The 18,978-nt window shown below is 39.6% G+C and overlaps 1 protein-coding gene across 1 annotated transcript in view; it reads left to right on the top strand.

The window, feature by feature from the left end:
- The window catches only part of LOC126281241 (putative neutral sphingomyelinase), a 113,519-nt gene that overhangs the window by 39,300 nt on the left and 55,241 nt on the right, over window positions 1-18,978 (top strand). The window contains exon 4 of the mRNA XM_049980022.1: window positions 17,913-18,125. Coding sequence (XP_049835979.1) covers window positions 17,913-18,125 — 213 coding nt within the window. The remainder of the gene's footprint in view (window positions 1-17,912; window positions 18,126-18,978) is intronic.

The raw sequence follows: 18,978 nt of genomic DNA, 5'->3' as shown, positions 1-18,978 counted from the left end.
ACAGACAGTGTTTAGAAAGGATAGATTGCATGCAACCGGTGGTGGCGTGTGTGTCACTGTTAGTAGTAGTTTATCCTGTAGTGAAATAGAAGTAGATAGTTCCTGTGAATTATTATGGGTGGAGGTTATACTCAACCAATAATTGGCTCCTTTTACCGACCTCCCGACTCAGCAGCATTAGTGGCAGAAAATCTAGAATACATTTAACATAATTTTCCTCAGCATGTCTTAGGTGGAGATTTCAATTTACCAGATGTAGACTGGGACACTCAGATGTTTGGGACGGGTGGTAGGGACAGAGCATCGAGTGACATTATACTGAGTGCACTGTCCGAAAATTACCTCGAGCAATTAAACAGAGAACCAACTTGTGGAGATAACATCTTGGACCTACTGATAACAAACAGACCCAAACTTTTCAACTCTGTAAGTGCAGAACAGGGAATCAGTGATCATAAGGCCGTTGCAGCATTCCTGAATATGGAAGTTAATAGGAATATAAAAAAAGGGAGGAAGGTTTATCTGTTTAGCAAGAGTAATAGAAGGCAGATTTCAGACTACCTAACAGATCAAAATGAAAATTTCTGTTCCAACACTGACAATGTTGAGTGTATATGGAAAAAGTTCGAGGCAATCGTAAAATGCGTTTTAGACAGGCACGTGCCGAGTAAAACTGTGAGGGATGGGGAAAAACCCACCGTGGTTCAACAACAAAGTTAGGAAACTATTGCGAAAGCAAAGAGAGCTTCACTGCAAATTTAAACGAAGCCAAAGCCTTTCAGACAAACAGAAGCTAAACAATGTCAAAGTTAGTGTAAGGAGGGCTATGCGTGAAGCGTTCAGTGAATTCAAAAGTAAAATTCTATGTAGCGACTTGACAGAAAATCCTAGGAAGTTTTGGTCTTACGTTAAATCAGTAAGTGAATTGAAACATCCAGACACTCCGGGATGATGATGGCATTGAAACAGAGGATGACACACGTGAAGCTGAAATACTAAACACCTTTTTCCAAAGCTGTTTCACAGAGAAAGACTGCACTGCAGTTCCTTCTCTAAATCCTCGCACAAACGAAAAATTGGCTGACATCGAAATAAGTGTCCAAGGAATAGAAAAGCAACTGAAATCACTCAACAGAGGAAAGTCCACTGGACCTGACAGGATACCAATTCGATTCTACACAGAGTACGCGAACAAACTTGCCCCCCTTCTAACAGCCGTGTACCGCAAGTCTCTAGAGGAACAGAAGGTTCCAAATGATTGGAAAAGAGCACAGGTAGTCCCAGTCTTCAAGAAGGGTCATCGAGTAGATGCGCAAAACTATAGGCCTATATCTCTGACATCAATCTGCTATAGAATTTTGGAACATGTTTTTTGCTCGCGTATCATGTCATTTCTGGAAACCCAGAATCTACTCTGTTCGAATCAACATGGATTCCGGAAACAGCGATCGTGTGAGACCCAACTCGCTTTATTTGTTCATGAGACCCATAAAATATTAGATACAGACTCCCAGGTAGATGCCATTCTCCTAGATTTCCGGAAGGCGTTCAATACAGTTTCGCACGGTAAACAAAGTAAGAGCCCATGGAATATCAGACCAGCTCAATGGGGGGACATCTACAGACATTAAAGTAACCTCTGGCGTGCTATAGGGGAGTGTTATGGGGCCATTGCTTTTCACAATATATATAAATGACCTAGTAGATAGTGTCCGAAGTTCCATGCGGCTTTTCGCGGTTGATGCTGTAGTATACAGAGAAGTTGCAGCATTAGAAAATTGCAGCGAAATGCAGGAAGATCTGCAGCAGATAGGCACTTGGTACAGGGAGTGGCAACTGACCTTAACATAGACAAATGTAAAGTATTATGAATACATAGAAAGAAGGATCCTTTATTGTATGATTATACGATAGCGGAACAAACACTGGTAACAGTTACTTCTGTAAAATTTCTGGGAGTGTGCGTGCGGAACGATTTGAAGTGGAATGATCATATAAAATTAATTGTTGGTAAGGTGGGTACCAGTTTGAGATTCATTGGGAGAGTCCTTAGAAAATGTAGTCCATCAACAAAGGAGGTGGCTTAGAAAACACTCGATGGACCTGTACTTGAGTATTGCTCATCAGTGTGGGATCCGTACCAGGTCGGGTTGACAGAGGAGATAGAAAAGATCCAAAGGAGAGTGGCGCGTTTTGTCACAGGGTTATTTGATAAGCGTGATAGCGTTACAGAGATGTTTAGCAAACTCAAGTGGCAGACTCTGCAAGAGAGGCACTCTGCATCACAGTGTAGCTTGCTGTCCAGGTTTCGACAGGGTGCGTTTCTGGATGAGGTATTGAATATATTGCTTCCCCCTACTTATACCTCCCAAGGAGATCATGAATGTAAAATTAGAGAGATTTGAGTGTGCACAGAGGCTTTCCGGCAGTCGTTCGTCCCACGAACCATGTGTGACTGGAACAGGAAAGGGAGGTAATGACAGTGGCACGTAAAGTGTCCTTCGCCACGCACCGTTGGGTGGCTTGCGGAGTAAAGATGTAGATGAAGGGAAGTGAAAGGCAGATGTAGCATGTGTAGGTATGTGTCACAGTATTTGGATGGTTCAATGTGCCATCCCTCTAAGTGCCATCACCACATTGTGGAGGTACAGAGTCATGCGTGGCTGGGAAGGAGAGTGGCTGGAGTGACAGACAATAAGCTGCATCTGCTAACATCAAAAAATTGGCCATACGTCATACTGGCCACACAGATGGGATGAGGTCCTTCTCACTCATTTTTGCACTGGACACAGCCATATAATGCATGGTTTCTTTCTTCAGTGACAGGGCCCTCCAGTGTGTGGTGCTTGTAGTGTACAGGTGGTGGTGGTGTTAGTGTTTAACGTCCCTTCGACAACGAGGTCATTACAGATGGAGCGCAAGCTCGGGTTAGGGAAGGATTGGGAAGGAAATCGGCCCTGCCCTTTCAAAGGAACCATCTCGGCATTTGCCTGAAACGATTTAGGGAAATCACGGAAAACCTAAATTAGGATGGCCGGAGACGGGATTGAACCGTCGTCCTCCCGAATGCGAGTCCAATTTGCTAACCATTGCGCCATCTCGCTCAGTAGTGTACAGATCACACATTTTAGTAGACTGTGTTTTATATTCAGAGAAGAGGGCAGCAGCAAATTTGCCATTGGATATTTTAATACACTATCAGGTGAATTTGGTTTGACATTTAATGTTTTGTGAAATGTCCGACTTATTCCTTAAAATTTTAGGGAGAACTTTTTAATGTGTCATCAGGGTTGCTTTCTCATCGATGCTTTTGTAAGTGATCAGTCAGTCATGTTTCCCTGTGTAGTGATATTAGCTTTTCTCTTGTCTTACTTGTGTTTTAGTTAAACAATAGAAAACTCCAGGTAGGAATATCAACACTGTAGAAAAAGATAGATTGCTACTTCTGGGCCTGATCTGCCGGAGTGGGCAGCCAAGTGTGTGTGAGGTGTACTTGCTTTTGTGTGTGTTTGTGTGTGTATGTGTGTGTGTATGTGTATTTTGCTGATGAATGTTGTGGCCGAAAGCTTTATGTAAGTGTATTTTAATTGTGCCTGTGCACAACTCAATGTGTGTTCTTTACGGTAAGTAGCAATCTATATTTTTGAACACTTTTATGTTTTAGTCACCTGTTTTAGAACATTTGACCACTTTTACGTAATCTTGAATGATGTTAGATTGTTTGATTGTGCAGGTGACTGTGAGTGAGGTTGCAAGAGAGTGAGTGTAATTCTGCAGGACTTCTTCTCCTTGTTTTGTGACTTTTTTTAAGGCTTTTTAACAAGCTGATATAATTTGTGAAGTGTGAAGTACAAATAAAAAAATGTTTTAAAAAATGTAAATTAAAGTCAATGCTCAAGTTCCTGATTCTGTCTAGATTGTTAGCTTATCAGGCTCCAATGTGTTTCGAGTAAAAATGCATTCCATTTGTAGACATGGTCTTCTTTTAGGTTAGTGCACTTGGCCCAACATATTTCCAGAGAGTAGATTCCATCTTTGAATTACAAATATAAAGGTATGCAAAGCCTCTCATACAGCTGCTGTAGCCTCTTCACTGAACGTAGTTCTATACCCTGCAGAATCTTCTCATTATGGATGCATGGTCCACTTAATCTAACCTCACAAATTTATTTGAGAGAAGGTGGAAGTGATAGGGTACCAGATTTGGTAAATAAGGTGTTGTGCTGCAGAAAGTTTAGATGCATATGCAGTACCTGTGATGCTGTTTCCACAAACCTCATGGGAGAACCGCTTGTAGCAGTGTTTGGAAATCATAAATGGAAACATCAGTGACAATAAAAGTTTGAGCCAGCCCCAAAGATATTCTCAGATTGCCTAATGGTTCAGGGATTGCTTACGATAAACAAGAAATAAGGGTTCGAATCCTGGTCTGGTACCGATTTTCAGTTGACACACACATTCTCTATATTGCAGGTCCAGAATATCTGAACATTTCATACTGATATCATATGTCATTGCATCTTAACTCATTTCATCCCTATCACTCCACCCGTTTCATTTCAGTGCATTTAATTCATCCACAATTGATCAGGTTAGATATCGCTGTTTACTGTCAGTTTCTGAAATGTGACCATTAGCTGAGGCATGTCGTTCTTGTGACTATTCCATAAATAATAGCTTCACCAAAAGCAGTAAATGTGTTCAGTTTTGGTAGGTACAGAATTGAGTGTGAATGTAGTCTTTGCCAGATTATGTTGATGATATAAACATCTCATATTTCTATCTGAGTGTCATTACGGAATTTGAAGATGTTTTGACATTATTTTCATGCCAATCATCGTCTGGTATATTCATTGCAACATTTGGCAAAGATATTGTATTTGTTGTCATTGTCATTATTGTATTCAGTCTGAAGAGTGGAGTGATGCAGCTCTCCACACTGCTCTGTCCTGTACAAGCCTCTTCATTTGCAAATAGCTACTATAATCTACATCCGTGTATAGTGTTAATAACTTGCTCTCCTTATACATTGTGCGATAACTATGTTTTCCTTCTAAATTCAATTCAGCACCTCCTTATTAGGTATACAATCAAATTTTCAGAATTCTTCCATACCTGCATCTGCATCTACATCTACATCTGTACTCCACAAGTTACCTCACGCTGTGTGGCGGAGGGAACTTTGTCTGCCAGTGTTACTTGCCCCTTTGCCTGTTCCAGTTCTGAATAATTCGTGGAAAGAACGATGACTGCTGGTAAGCCTCCATGTTGGGTATAATTTCTCTAATTTTATCTTCACGATCTTTCCTCAAGATACATGTTGGAAGAACAAACACATCGGTTGCCTCTTCCAGGAGTGTACACACTGTGTGGCTGAGAGTACATCTGCTATCACTGTCATTTCTCCCCTTTGCTATTCCACTTACAAAAAATGCGTGGGAAGAATAGTTGTCACAAAACCACTATTCGAGATCTGATACTTCTGTATTTCTTGTTGTCATTGTGCAGACATATGTGAGAGAAAGCAGTATGTTTCCTGACTGTATCTGAAGTGTATATCTTGCAATTTTAATGGTGTATGAGCAAGTGGGAGGTGCGGGTGGGCAGAGCAAAATGATACATAGCTTGTGGGCAGAATGTTCTCTAACCAGCCCTTGGTGTGAGTACGGCATTCCCAGCTTGACCTGTGGCAGGTAAACACAGCAGTGGGAAGTCTGATCTGCAGCCTCAGAGCTGTGTCACACTACATACTGTGTGCCCAGGCCAGTGGTGTGGTGGTGGTGGTGGTGGTGATGTGGGCTTAGCCTTCAGTCCGAAGGGTGGTTTGATGAAACCACCATAGTTCATCATAGTTCACAAGGCTATGCTGCAGACAGATACCTTCAGGAAAGACTTCTTAATGCTCAAATTAATATTCAGTCTTAACAGATTCCTCGTTTTCAGAAATGCTTTACTTGCTGTACCCACCTTGCATTTTATGTCCTAACATCACCGGTTATTTTGCTGTCTAAATAGTGAAACTCATCTTCTACTTTTAGTGTCCCATTTCTTAATCGAATCTCCGCAGCACCCACAGATTTAATTTGACTGCCTTCCATTACCTAGTTTTCTTTTGTTGATGCTGATTTTACAACCTCTTTCTAAGACTGTATCCATTGCATTCAATTGCTTTTCCAGCTTCTCTGCTATCTCTGGCAGAAGTACAATGAGATTGGCAGTCTTCAAAGTTTTTCTTTCTTCTCCCTGAACTTTCATCCCTTTCCCAAATTTCTCCTTCATTTCCTTTAGTGATTGGTCAATGTACAGATTGACTAACATCAGGTATAGGCTACAACTGTGCTTCTCTCCGTACTGAGGCACTGCTTCCCCTTCATGTTCTTCAACTCTTACAATTGTAGTTTTTTTTTTTTCTATGTAAGTTATATATAACTTTTCACTTCTTGTATTTTATTTCTGCTACCTTCAGAATTTCAGCATCAACATTGCGAAAAGGCTTCTCTAAGGCTAACTGTATATTTTGCCTTCCTTTAACTTATCTTCTAAGATAAGTATTAGGGCCTTATATTATATTTAGTATTTTGCAGCCATGAAGTTTTAAATTGATAGTTCAGTAATACTCTCACTAATTAACACATGCCTTCTTTGGAACTGGAATTATTACATTCTTGTGAAGTCTAAGGGTATTTTGTCTATCTCATATGTATTGCAGACCAAGTGGAATAGTTTTGTCATGTCTGGCTATCCCAAGGATCAAAATAATTTGAAAGGAACGTTGTATACTCCAAGAGTCTCATTACAATTTGGATCTATCAATGCTCTGTCACATTCTCCTCTCAGTATCATATCTTATCATCTCATCTTCATCTATTTCCTCTTTCCTTTCTATAATACTGTCTTCGAATTCATTTCCTCTGCACAGCTCCTGTATATGTCCCTTCCACCTTTCAGCTTTCCCTTTTGTGTTTAGTTATGGTTTGCCATCTGAGCTCTTGATGTTCATAAGTTATTACTCCATTTTTCAAATGTCTTTTTAACCTTGCTAGAGATTGTGTCTATCTTTCCCCTATTGATACATACATCCACAGCCTTCTATTTGTCCTCTAGCCATTCCTACTTAGAAATTTTGTTGTTTCTGCCAGTCTAATTTTTTACACATCTGTATTCTCTTTCACCTGTTTCATTTGCTGTGCTTCTTTTACAGCTTCTCCTTTCATTGGTTAATTGTCCGCCTCCGGTAGCTGAGTGGTCAGCGTGACAATGTCAGTCCTAAGGGCCCGGGTACGATTCCCGGCTGGGTTGGAATCAACTCGCAAGTCACCGCAGTGGCGTCAAATCGAAAGACTTGCACCCGGCGAGCGGTCTACCCGTCTACACAACATTATTATTATTATTGGTTAATTTCTGTATCTCGTATGATATCAGAGGATTCCTACTAAGCCTTCTCTTTATACCTATTGGATCACCTGCTGCCTTCACTGTTTCATCTCTCAAAGCTAGCCATTCATGTTTTGCTGTATTTATATACGTCTCAGTAAATTATCTTACCACACCTGTCTTCATTCTCTGCTTTCATATGGCATCATGTTCTGGGATAACTCATCATTGAGTAAAAGAGTGTTCATTGCTCAAAAGCGTGTAATCAGAATAAGTGCTGGAGCTCATCCAAAATCATCCTGCAGACACTTATTTAAAGAGCTAGGGATCTTCACTGTAGCCTCACAATATATATATTCACTTATGAAATTTGTTTTTAACAATCTGAACGAATTCAAAAGTAGTAGCAGTGTACAACACTGATGATCTTCACTACTCAAGGTTAAATCTAATTTTGGTTCAGAAGGGGGTAAATTATGCTGCCGAAAAAGTCTTTAGTCACTTACCTAATAGCATCAAAAGTCCGACAGATAACCACATAGCATTTAAAAGGAAATTAAAAGAGTTTCTGAATGGCAACTCCTTCTACTCATTAGATGAATTTTTGGGTACAGTAAGTGGGTAATTCCCCCCCCCCCCCCAAAAAAAAAGTTAAGTGTCATGTAATATTTTGTGTAATGTAATATCTTGTATAGACACCTTTTATTAACCTGACACATTTGACATCATTATGAAGTGTCGTATTCGTGATCTTTGAAACAAGTTTCAGACCATTGTCACTTAGGTGACATCTGAAACTCTCAGTGATGTCTGCCCCCCCCTCCCCCCCCAATCTTATTGAGGTCCCATTTCATTTGTTTCCATACTCTTTGCAATTTCTTGATTTGTAATCTGAATTTCATAACCAATAAATTGTGGTCAGATTCCACCTCTGCCCCTGCAAATGTCTGTAGTGTCATTTCACTCTTGTACAGTTGCCATGGAAATGATGCCAGTACACTATTGTACAAGATGTTTCATACTTTCCCAGTGCCAGTTAAATGGCAAAGGACTGCCGTGCTGCTGCTCTGGGAAGCTGGCACGCCTAAGGTCACAGCCGGCTGCTGGTGACGGCAGACCAAGGTGATCAGTGAAATAAGGGCTACAGGGAATTGTTGAGGTTCACATCTGGCAGTATTTAGCATTTTTATTGTCGTCTCCAATGCTTTTGTGTTCTTTCATGTGAAATTATACTTATTGTTATTTGTTTTTGTTATAATGGACATTGAAACATTTTAGAAACTAACGTTATTTAAAGCAAAAGGAAGCAAACCAGACTCAGGTGAACTTGAAACTACTGGTGTCTGGAAGCAAACCCAGACTGGGCTATGTCATTTTTCAATGGGACATTTCCATCCGTAGATTATTTTGATGACATTGAGGTAGTGAAATTCCAGCTGAGAGTGTTACCGTTCATTTCTGAAATTAAAAAAACTCAAAGAAGTGAGCAAATGCAACTGTGGCTGTATTTCCTAGCACATTCCTTGGACACCATTCAGCATAGGGTAACCACCAGCATACCATACAGTTCCACTGTCAAGACTGCACAGGGATATTTTACACATCCCCTGCTGTCTCAAACCAATCTGAAACCTCATTGGATGTTCCATGGTAACTCAAGTTACACTTTGAAATCAGTGTTGTATTATGTTGACTTTTATCAATATATAAAACCATATTTTCATTTGTAAATCATCATTATATATTGTGTTATCTAGACAAAGATCTTGAATTTGATATTTAAGCAGGGAAGAGCATTAAAATTAAAAAAAAAAACAAGAATGCAATTTATATTGTGAGTCATGTTAGAAATTTGGGACACCCTATTCCTAATGTACATTTTAGGTCAAAAGTTCTCCTCAAACTGTTAGGAGTATGGATCTGGTTTGTATCACAGAAAATCATGTTAGGTTGGCATTTAAATGACACTGTTAGAGATTTCTAAAAATATTTACACCATGTAAAATTTTGTAATATATTGAAAAAAAGCACGACTCAATGTTACGTGACTCCTGTTAAGTGCTACTTATTGTTGTAAAAACTGTATAAGATAAACTTAACATTAACATTTCACTTTTTAAACATCTTGAAAAATTACAAGAGCATGCCATCTGGAAAAACAAACTGTAAATTCAGTTAAAAGTCAGAGAACTGAAAATATCCTCTTGTGTTGACGACATCAAGCATATTAATTTTCTTTATAATTTTGTACTGTGTGTACAGAATTTCATCACATTTTCCAGGCCATTTCCAATAGTGACCAGTACACACCATTGCACTACTTGGGTAAGAATTTCCAAAAATTGCGCTTACTTCTCCAGCATTGGATTTACTGTCATATTCTATTTTTTACCAGTGTCCAGTTTTCACACTTTCTTAGTTTCTTCAGTATGATGATCTGCAGCAGGGAAATTCTTTGGAGACAGCAGATATGTTTGTAGTGCTGCTTTCTTGTAGTGAAAGCAGTGAATGCTTTTTATGTTTGGTACTGATGATGCTTACGAAAATATTTAAGCCAGATTAAGTTTCACATTGATTCCTTGAATTTCATCAGTACTCATATGAAAAACCTGCATAGTTGTGGCACTTGCACTGCCTGAGCTAAAGTTTATGCATCATCTACAAGTTCCAATAAATTTCCACGTTGTGGAATGAATGAAATTGAGGTACAGCAGCAGTAATATACTTGTTTTTAAATTATGAAGCAGGTCCACCTGACGAGATTGAAATTATCTTCACATTTTCAGGTATAATTGACAGCACCTTGCTAATGTACACATTCACAGTATCCTTGGAATGGGCTAAGTTGTCTGAAACAAAACAGTTGGGTGGTGAGAAAGTAAATGCTATAATGACAATACTAACTTATGATTGTGTCCAGTGTGCACTTTGCACCTCATCTTAATAAAACACAGGTGTCTTTCTCAGAAAAATCAATATACAGCAATGCAAACTCCTTAGAATGTTGGCTCAGAACCATTTACTTTTGCTGATAATAAGATGCACACTGAGCTCTCTTTGCATTACAGTGAAGAAGAAACTAAGGAAGTATGGAAATGGAAAAGTATTTCACTATATCAGCTGTAGAGCCTTGTTCTTGCACTTTAATAATTTTAGAGCAGTTTTCTTCCATCTTCCAAACATACCATGATAAATTCACAATTTCCAGCTTGTCAATTTTATAGACTTTTTTTTAAAACTTCTATCATTTAGACATGTGCTATACTCATTGCACCAACAAAGCTCACAGTGTGGCTGGCACATGAGGGTTGATACAAATATGTTGCAGTAAGCTGGAATATTATCACATTTCTTATGAAGATTGCTAATAGCATGTATGAAATTGTCATATTATTTACACAAACACATGTTATGATGTAGTTTGCTGCTTAATTGGACGTGTCGTGGCCATACTTCTGCAAACTTGATAGATTTCCCAGTCTGAACTTCAGGGTGTCAGTGTTTGAATGCCTCTTATGTTTTCATAATGGACATGACTAAGTGTCAAATTTGAACTGTATTTCTCTCATTATTTTCTGTAACTACTATTGTGTCCTTCCTGCCTGGACTAGTGGCTTTTGGACTACTGTCATCATTGGGTTTTTCAAATTTTCCACATAATGAATTTCCACAGAAGTCACTGAATAACTTACAAACAACTGCGAGTTTACGTCATGGTGAAGACGGCAAGAAACAGTTGGCTCGAGCCATGGGTTAACCCAGTGCCCTGTGTGACTTGTACGGTGACAAGCCAGCTTTACTATGTTGCTGATCTTCCACCTTACATTGCCTATGTTTTCTAGCACTCTCCCTAATTTTAGCTCTTCTTTCTTCTAATAACAGTTGATGCATATGTTGACTCAATTGTAGAAAATTTTGTTTCTCCTTCTGCAGGCTTTTTCTAGCTTCTTCCAGATGATTCTTAAATTCTTCATATTTACCTTCACTCTTTAACTTTCTTTTTTTTTGTGCCACTGTTAAGGGCATTCTCTTCTTTAACATTAAATTAAAAATACAACTGTGGCTCAGATTACGTGACTCACGCTACACAATTAATTTTCTGTTTTTACAATTTTGGTTGAAGTTGGGAAACTTTTGGTAGTGATGTCAGTTACATATTCGCACAAAGAAGTAAATTACTGAACAAGGTAAAGTTATCTTTAATATCTCTCTTGGTATAGAAACTCAATTACCTGAAAGTGACTCATGTTACATGAAAGTTTCTGCTGTTGTATTATATTATTTACGCCGACCTATAATTTACTACTTCAGTGTACACTCTTTATGCAACACATTAAGGTATGTAACTGTAATATAAATGATTATATACTAATTCTTCCCTACCAGTTAGTTGAAATGAAGGTCCAAAATCTCCGACAATTCACTCTCTCATCACACAAAAAACAAGTAGTCTTGTAAGAATGGCCACAAATAATGGAAGAAAAGCAATAATGACCCACAAACCATTGTTGACACACAGTAAAAAGTCCAGCATTTTCAAACAACATATGAAAAGAACCAAATTTTAAACTTTTAAAAATTGTAAGTGTGGCCTGCTTTACATGAAATATCCCTCATCACTTAATTAATTCAATTACTACATTCAATATTTTTTTCATAAAATGAATATTCATTAAGATTTTTGTCTATTTATTTATTTTATTTATTTACGTAGTTTACACCCACATTGGAGCACTAAAATCAAACATAATACAGCAAAGTCTGCAATGATTATGCTTAGATCTTAGCAGTTCTTTGTTTTCCAAAATTTCTGGCTGCTCATTCTTCTGCAGATATGGCATACGTCTTCTGTTCTGATGGTTTGAATGTCAGCCTTGTGTATTTGTTCTTCAGAGGCAGTTCCTCTTCTCTGTGTTGAATTTGGTGTGTGGTGATGTTCGATTCATCCAGATCACTTTTTACTTCTTTAAACATGATGTTTTTGGTTTTACTGTTCCAGAAGTAGTCAAAAAATTGCTTCAGGGTTCTAGTATTTGGTAGATGAAATATGTGGCCGAAAAAAGCAATTCTTTTTTTCTGCATTGTGTCAATACTGGATTCACTTTCTTAATATACTACTGAATTGGGAAAAAGTCTCCACTGCCCATTAACTTGATGTTTTTTACTGATAATTGTTTGGAGTAGTCTTCTATCAACTTTCTGCCATTTGTCAGTTGTTGTTTGAGAATTTAGTTTGAATAGTGTTTCACTTGCATATGTTATTTCCAGTTTAACAACAGAGGAGTAATGTCGAAATCTAGCATTTATTGAGAGAGTCATTTTTTGTAGGTTGGCGATATGCTCGCTGTAGTTTTAGTTCTATTCTGTATTGATGCTCTTTCATTAGCATTCCAGGTAATAATCTCACCAAAATGCTTAAACTTTTTTACTACTTTAATTTTTTGATCATTATGGATTGTGATATGGGATGTGTCAAGTGGGAAGCTGGGCATTATTTCTGTTTTCTCAGACGAAATATGTAGTCCAACTTTTGCCACTAATTGTTCTAGTTATTCTATCGGAATCTTTGCTTCATCAATATAGTTTGCTAACAGCGCCAAATCATCTGCAAATGCAAGGCAGTTAAGTTGAATCTTTCTTCCAATCTTAACAGATGGTGGGCATATCTTGTTCCATTCATGCATGATTTTCTCCTGGACACAATTGAACCATAATGGAGACAATCCATCGCCTTGTCGAAGGCCAGTATGAATCTCAAAACATTCAGATAATTCATTTCTGAACCTTACTCTAGCTTTGGTATTTCGAAAGGTGACTGCAACAAGGTTGACAAGTTTCTGATGTAAACCAAATTCTTTAAGAATTGACAGTAGAGATTCATAGTGGATACTATTGTAGACTTTTTTAAAGTCAACAAAGATGATCACTAGCTTCTTGTTCCAGACCCTTTGATCCTTTCATTATCCATTTGAGACTAATGATTTGATCAGGACAGCTTCGTCCTGCACGAAAGCCTCCTTGATATTCGCCTAGTTCACCATCAAGCTGTTCATGAATTCTAAAATACAGAACCTTGGAAAAAATTTTGTAAGTAATATCTAGCAGGGATATACCCCTATAATTATTTGGATCCAATCTATCTCCCTTTTGTGTAGTGAATGGATTATTGCAACATTCCATTCCTCTGGGGACTTCTCAGTATTCCAAATGTCAGTAAGAAGTTTGTGTAAGTTCCAAATAGTTTGTACATTTGCATATTTCCAAAGTTCTGCCACCAGTTGGTTATCACCTGCTGCTATATAATTCTGAAGTGAGTTAATCACTGCTTGTACTTCATTTGGATGTGGTGGTATAACTCTTTCTAAAAGCATTTTGTTTCTTGGATAGGGGCTTTCAAATAAGAGTGAAATAATGTGGTGGTGGCCCTCAACTATGTACCCTCTGGCTCAAAGTTGAAATATTAAAAGTTTTGGCTTGTTTTGTTGTCTAGGGGCTGGGATATGTAGTTGCTACATTACAAGCCAAATACTACCGAGTCTACAGTATGCAATATGAATATAATAGAGGGAAACACTCCACGTGGGAAAAATATATATAAAAAACAAAGATGCTGTAACTTATAGCATCTTTGTTTTTTGTGTATGCGATATGAATATACACATGAATCAAATGGTCAAAGGTTCCTATCACTTGACAATTGTAAATTTTGAACGTAATATAGACATGTATAAATGAAAATCTGCAATTAAATAAATTCTGCAGGTACTATTTTATTGACCTTAAATGATGAATACGATAGTAGAAGTACCTTTAAGAATGCTTTTTATTACTGTAAAACTCTTATTGGTGTCCATGGTCCAGCAATTAAATAAAATATAATTTGAATGACAGGGAAACAATAGATTGCTACTTCACATATTTAGTTTTGAACAACAACATAGCTCGCGAAATATTCACTTCTAAATGCATACAACATCTTTACTGCAGAAGCCACGAAAATCTCACAAGTGCACAGGTTGGCACTATGAAATATTTCTACCTCCTGCGACCACGCGCAAACTGCTCCACTCTCCAAGTCTTTCCTGCGACTGTGCGTCCATTGCGCTGTACTGTCCAGGACTCTCCCGTGTCCTCTACCATACTGTTCTCCCACTTCCATTCAGTCTCCCCATTCACGAGCACTGTGATTGGCTAGAGTGCTCCCATCATGTCTTCAAGCCTCACAAACATAGTCAAACACATTCTAAATACTGCATTTACATTTAAATAACTTGAAATTAAATAAATATTCCTACGGCTGCACCATAAACATACTCTAACACACATTATTAAATACATAAACAAATTAAATAAACATATATCACAGGAATAGAACAGAAGTAAGCCAGTAGCCTAAGGTCTCTGTGCTTTCTAAAACACAGTAAATATTTGACCAATTTCTTCATGAATAGTATATATCAGATATAACCAAAGACGTAGACGTATAAATATATTTATAGGCATGCTGCTACCGTTTTTTCATGTCACTGTGGAGTACTTATGGCCTGATGTGATTAATAGTAATGGGCCACTTTGACCTCCAATAATTCCTCTGGCTATTCTTAATTTCTACATGAGCTATGTAATGTCCGCCATTATGATTTCACTAAGTCCGCCATCTTTGGGACTCCGTGGCATACAAATCTCCTTCATCGACACAAAGCCCATTCCGCGACAGTGTTAGCATGGAATTCCCAGCCACGTGGTCGGCCTGCATTACTCGTTGGGGCTACCCCTCTTGCTTCAGTTAAGGTACGGCACCTTGCAGTCACTGGCTAGCCCCAGCTTGCCAAGTGGCCCGTGCGGTCATGCCAACTCTGGACTTTGAATATTTCCAGGGCGCCACAACTCGCCCATTACTACACAAGGTTCCACACTATTTAGTAACTGTTTGAAATATTTAGCCAATATCATTGAAGTGCCATAATTGTTATGTGCTATCTTTCCGTTTGTATCCTTCATCACAAGAGGAGGTGGAGTGTATTTCGACTGGTACTGTGTGAATGCCTGATAGTAATCTCTTGTCTTGTGGCAATTGAAAGCATCCTCGATAGACTTTAGCGAGTTCTTATGAAATTGCCTTTTGTCCCTTCTAATTTCTTTGTTTAAATGCTATGTCGCATTCCTCGCAGGAGGTACTTCTTCAGCCAAGACTTTTAATTGATTGACAGTGGCTTCTAGATTGTCACTTAAAGATATTCTTGATCTCTTGTAATAGCTAATTGTTGATAATATCTAAATTTTGAGGTTCTCTATTAGGTGTTAGTCTGATTTTAATTTGTGTCATGTAGTGGTCTGAATCAACATTGACACCACGCACCACTTTAACATTATATATTTCCTTATGGAATTTCTGATTCATGGCCACATGATCTATCTGGAACTTTCCTAGCTTGATGTTAGGGCATTTCCATGTCATTAACTTATGTGGTCGTCTCTTAAACCTTGTTTCAAAACCAATCAGTTTGTAGTACAAAATTCAATTAACCGCTCCCTGTTCTTGTTTGTATGTTGTGTGAATGTTGCATATGACACTCATTGAAATGTTACAATAATTTCTACACTGCCACACAGATCTAATTCCGAGACCTTTTCAGGAAACAAATTGAGTGCTTCATAAATGCTATTACCAGTACCATTTTATTAGAAAGATAGAAAAAAAATCAAACATACTTGGATTGTAATACACTCCTGGACATTGAAATACGAACACCATGAATTCATTGTCCCAGAAAGGGGAAACTTTATTGACACATTCCTGGGGTCAGATACATCACATGATCACACTGACAGAACCACAGGCACATAGACACAAGCAACAGAGCATGCACAATGTCGGCACTAGTACAGTGTATATCCACCTTTCGCAGCAATGCAGGCTGCTATTCTCCCATGGAGACGATCGTAGAGATGCTGGATGTAGTCCTGTGGAACGGCTTGTCATGCCATTTCCACCTGGCGCCTCAGTTGGACCAGCGTTAGTGCTGGACGTGCAGACCGCATGAGACGACACTTCATCCAGACCCAAACATGCTCAATGGGGGACAGATCCAGAGATCTTGCTGGCCAGGGTAGTTGACTTACACCTTCTAGAGCACGTTGGGTGGCACGGGATACATGCGGACGTGCATTGTCCTGTTGGAACAGCAAGTTCCCTTGCCGGTCTAGGAATGGTAGAACGATGGGTTCGATGACGGTTTGGATGTACCGTGCACTATTCAGTGTCCCCTCGACGATCACCAGAGGTGTACGGCCAGTGTAGGAGATCGCTCCCCACACCATGATGCCGGGTGTTGGCCCTGTGTGCCTCGGTTGTATGCAGTCCTGATTGTGGCGCTCACCTGCACGGCGCCAAACACGCATACGACCATCATTGGCACCAAGGCAGAAGCGACACTCATCGCTGAAGACGACACGTCTCCATTTGTCCCTCCATTCACGCCTGTCGCGACACCACTGGAGGCGGGCTGCACGATGTTGGGGCGTGAGCGGAAGACAGCCTAACAGTGTGCGGGACCGTAGCCCAGCTTCATGGAGACGGTTGCGAATGGTCCTCGCCGATACCCCAGGAGCAACAGTGTCCCTAATTTGCTGGGAAGTGGCGGTGCGGTCCCCTACGGCACTGCGTAGGATCCTACGGTCTTGGCGTGCATCCGTGCGTCGTTGCGGTCCGGTCACAGGTCGACGGGCACGTGCACCTTCCGCCGACCAGTGGCGACAACATCGATGTACTGTGGAGACCTCACGCTCCACGTATTGAGCAATTCAGCAGTACGTCCATCCGGCCTCCCGCATGCCCACTATACGCCCTCGCTCAAAGTCCGTCAACTGCACATACGGTTCACGTCCACACTGTCGCGGCATGCTACCAGTGTTAAAGACTGCGATGGAGCTCCGTATGCCACGGCAAACTGGCTGACACTGACGGCGGCGGTGCAGAAATGCTGCGCAGCTAGCGCCATTCGACGACCAACACTGCGGTTCCTGGTGTGTCCGCTGTGCCGTGTGTGTGATCATTGCTTGTACAGCCCTCTCACAGTGTCCGGAGCAAGTGTGGTGGGTCTGACACACCGGTGTCAATGTGTTCTTTTTTCCATTTCCAGGAGTGTATTAACATGGCTCTGACAGCATATGGATTGTATCACATCCCAACTGTGGGATTTAACTGCAGACTGGTTGCATCTTTATGCATTGTATTGTGTGAAAAAGACATAAAAGTGACTTTAAATTCTGACCTCATTGTTTTTGCTTTGAGGAAGAAGTAATGTAAAACAAATTAATTAGAAATTTTATATGTTTTTACAACTGATGTTTTCTGGTTGTCAGTTCAGTATTTGTAAATGGTGTCTTGGGAGCCATTGGTTCCTAATATCTTCTCTGTAATCAATTACAGATTCCCAAATACTGTCTGTCACATGATAAACCACGCAATAGAAGCACAAAACTACTAATTTGTAAGTATAAGCTCTTGAGAAATAACGAACTTTATTTTTTTCTAGCTGCATGCGGAGTACAATCCATCAAATGATGAGTACTTGGCACACCGTGTACTTCAAGCACTGGATGCAGCACAGTTTGTACGGCTAACAGCAGCAGGCTCCGATGTGGCTATCTTGGGTGGTGACCTTAATGCACTGCCTGGTGACCTTGCCCAAAGAATTATTTGCTTATATGCAGAATTAGAAGACAGTTGCTGTGTGGCTCATCCAACGGTTAGTACCTTATGAGAGTTTGGTGAATACTTCTATAATTTCATATGAAAATGTCTGAAAAGGGGAACTTATGGACTGTCCCTCATCTGTTTTCATCGTACTAATAGGCACTGAATCTCACCCTCAAAAATAAATTTTCTAAAGCAATTTGACTCAATTCCTAAAAAAAAAGAAATATTATTAACATAATCTTTGGTAACTGAGTGCATAATGTAAAAATCTATTAATTGTATGTTTGCTAGTTAAGATCTTGCAAGTTGCATTTGTGTTTAACTCCCATATTATTACTGACTAATATTAAAATATAATATTACTAGTCGTACGAAAATAAATTAAAATTTAATGCAGACATGTGAAATGCGTTATTGTTAAATGAAAAGAAAGTCAGTTGTAAGAAATACCCACATGATGCCTCTATCATCACGTGCAATTGCTGACTCACAGGAATAAAAGTACATGCACGAAAATTAGTAGGAAGGATGCACATAAGCATGTGTGTTCTGGGGTCCACATGTTGCCTTATTGTTCAAGCAATCTGCTTTTCATCTATTTCTTTGTTAACACTTAGGTGCCGACGCCCGTAAAAATACGGGCGTGCACTGCCTGCCCGAAAGTCCGGCACCCATAATTTTACGGGTGCATGTTCTCGTTCTCCCCGTTCCTTCCTTTGTGTGTTCTTACGGCTCCTGCTTGTCTGGAGGCACTGCATGGACTGTAGTTCAAGTATTGGTCACTAGATGGTGCGGGCATGCTGTGTAAGGGTGTGCTTCCCTTTTTATTTGTCAGGTTTTGTGAGCGGCGATTTTTTTCCCGTGCGGTCTCAGTAGCGTCGACATGGCGAAGTGGTGGAGAA

Source organism: Schistocerca gregaria, chromosome 7 (assembly GCF_023897955.1).
Source record: "Schistocerca gregaria isolate iqSchGreg1 chromosome 7, iqSchGreg1.2, whole genome shotgun sequence".
In the NCBI taxonomy this organism is placed as follows: Eukaryota; Metazoa; Arthropoda; class Insecta; order Orthoptera; family Acrididae; genus Schistocerca; species Schistocerca gregaria.
Note: the sequence above shows the minus strand (reverse complement) of the source record. Positions and strands in the feature narration are given on the sequence as shown.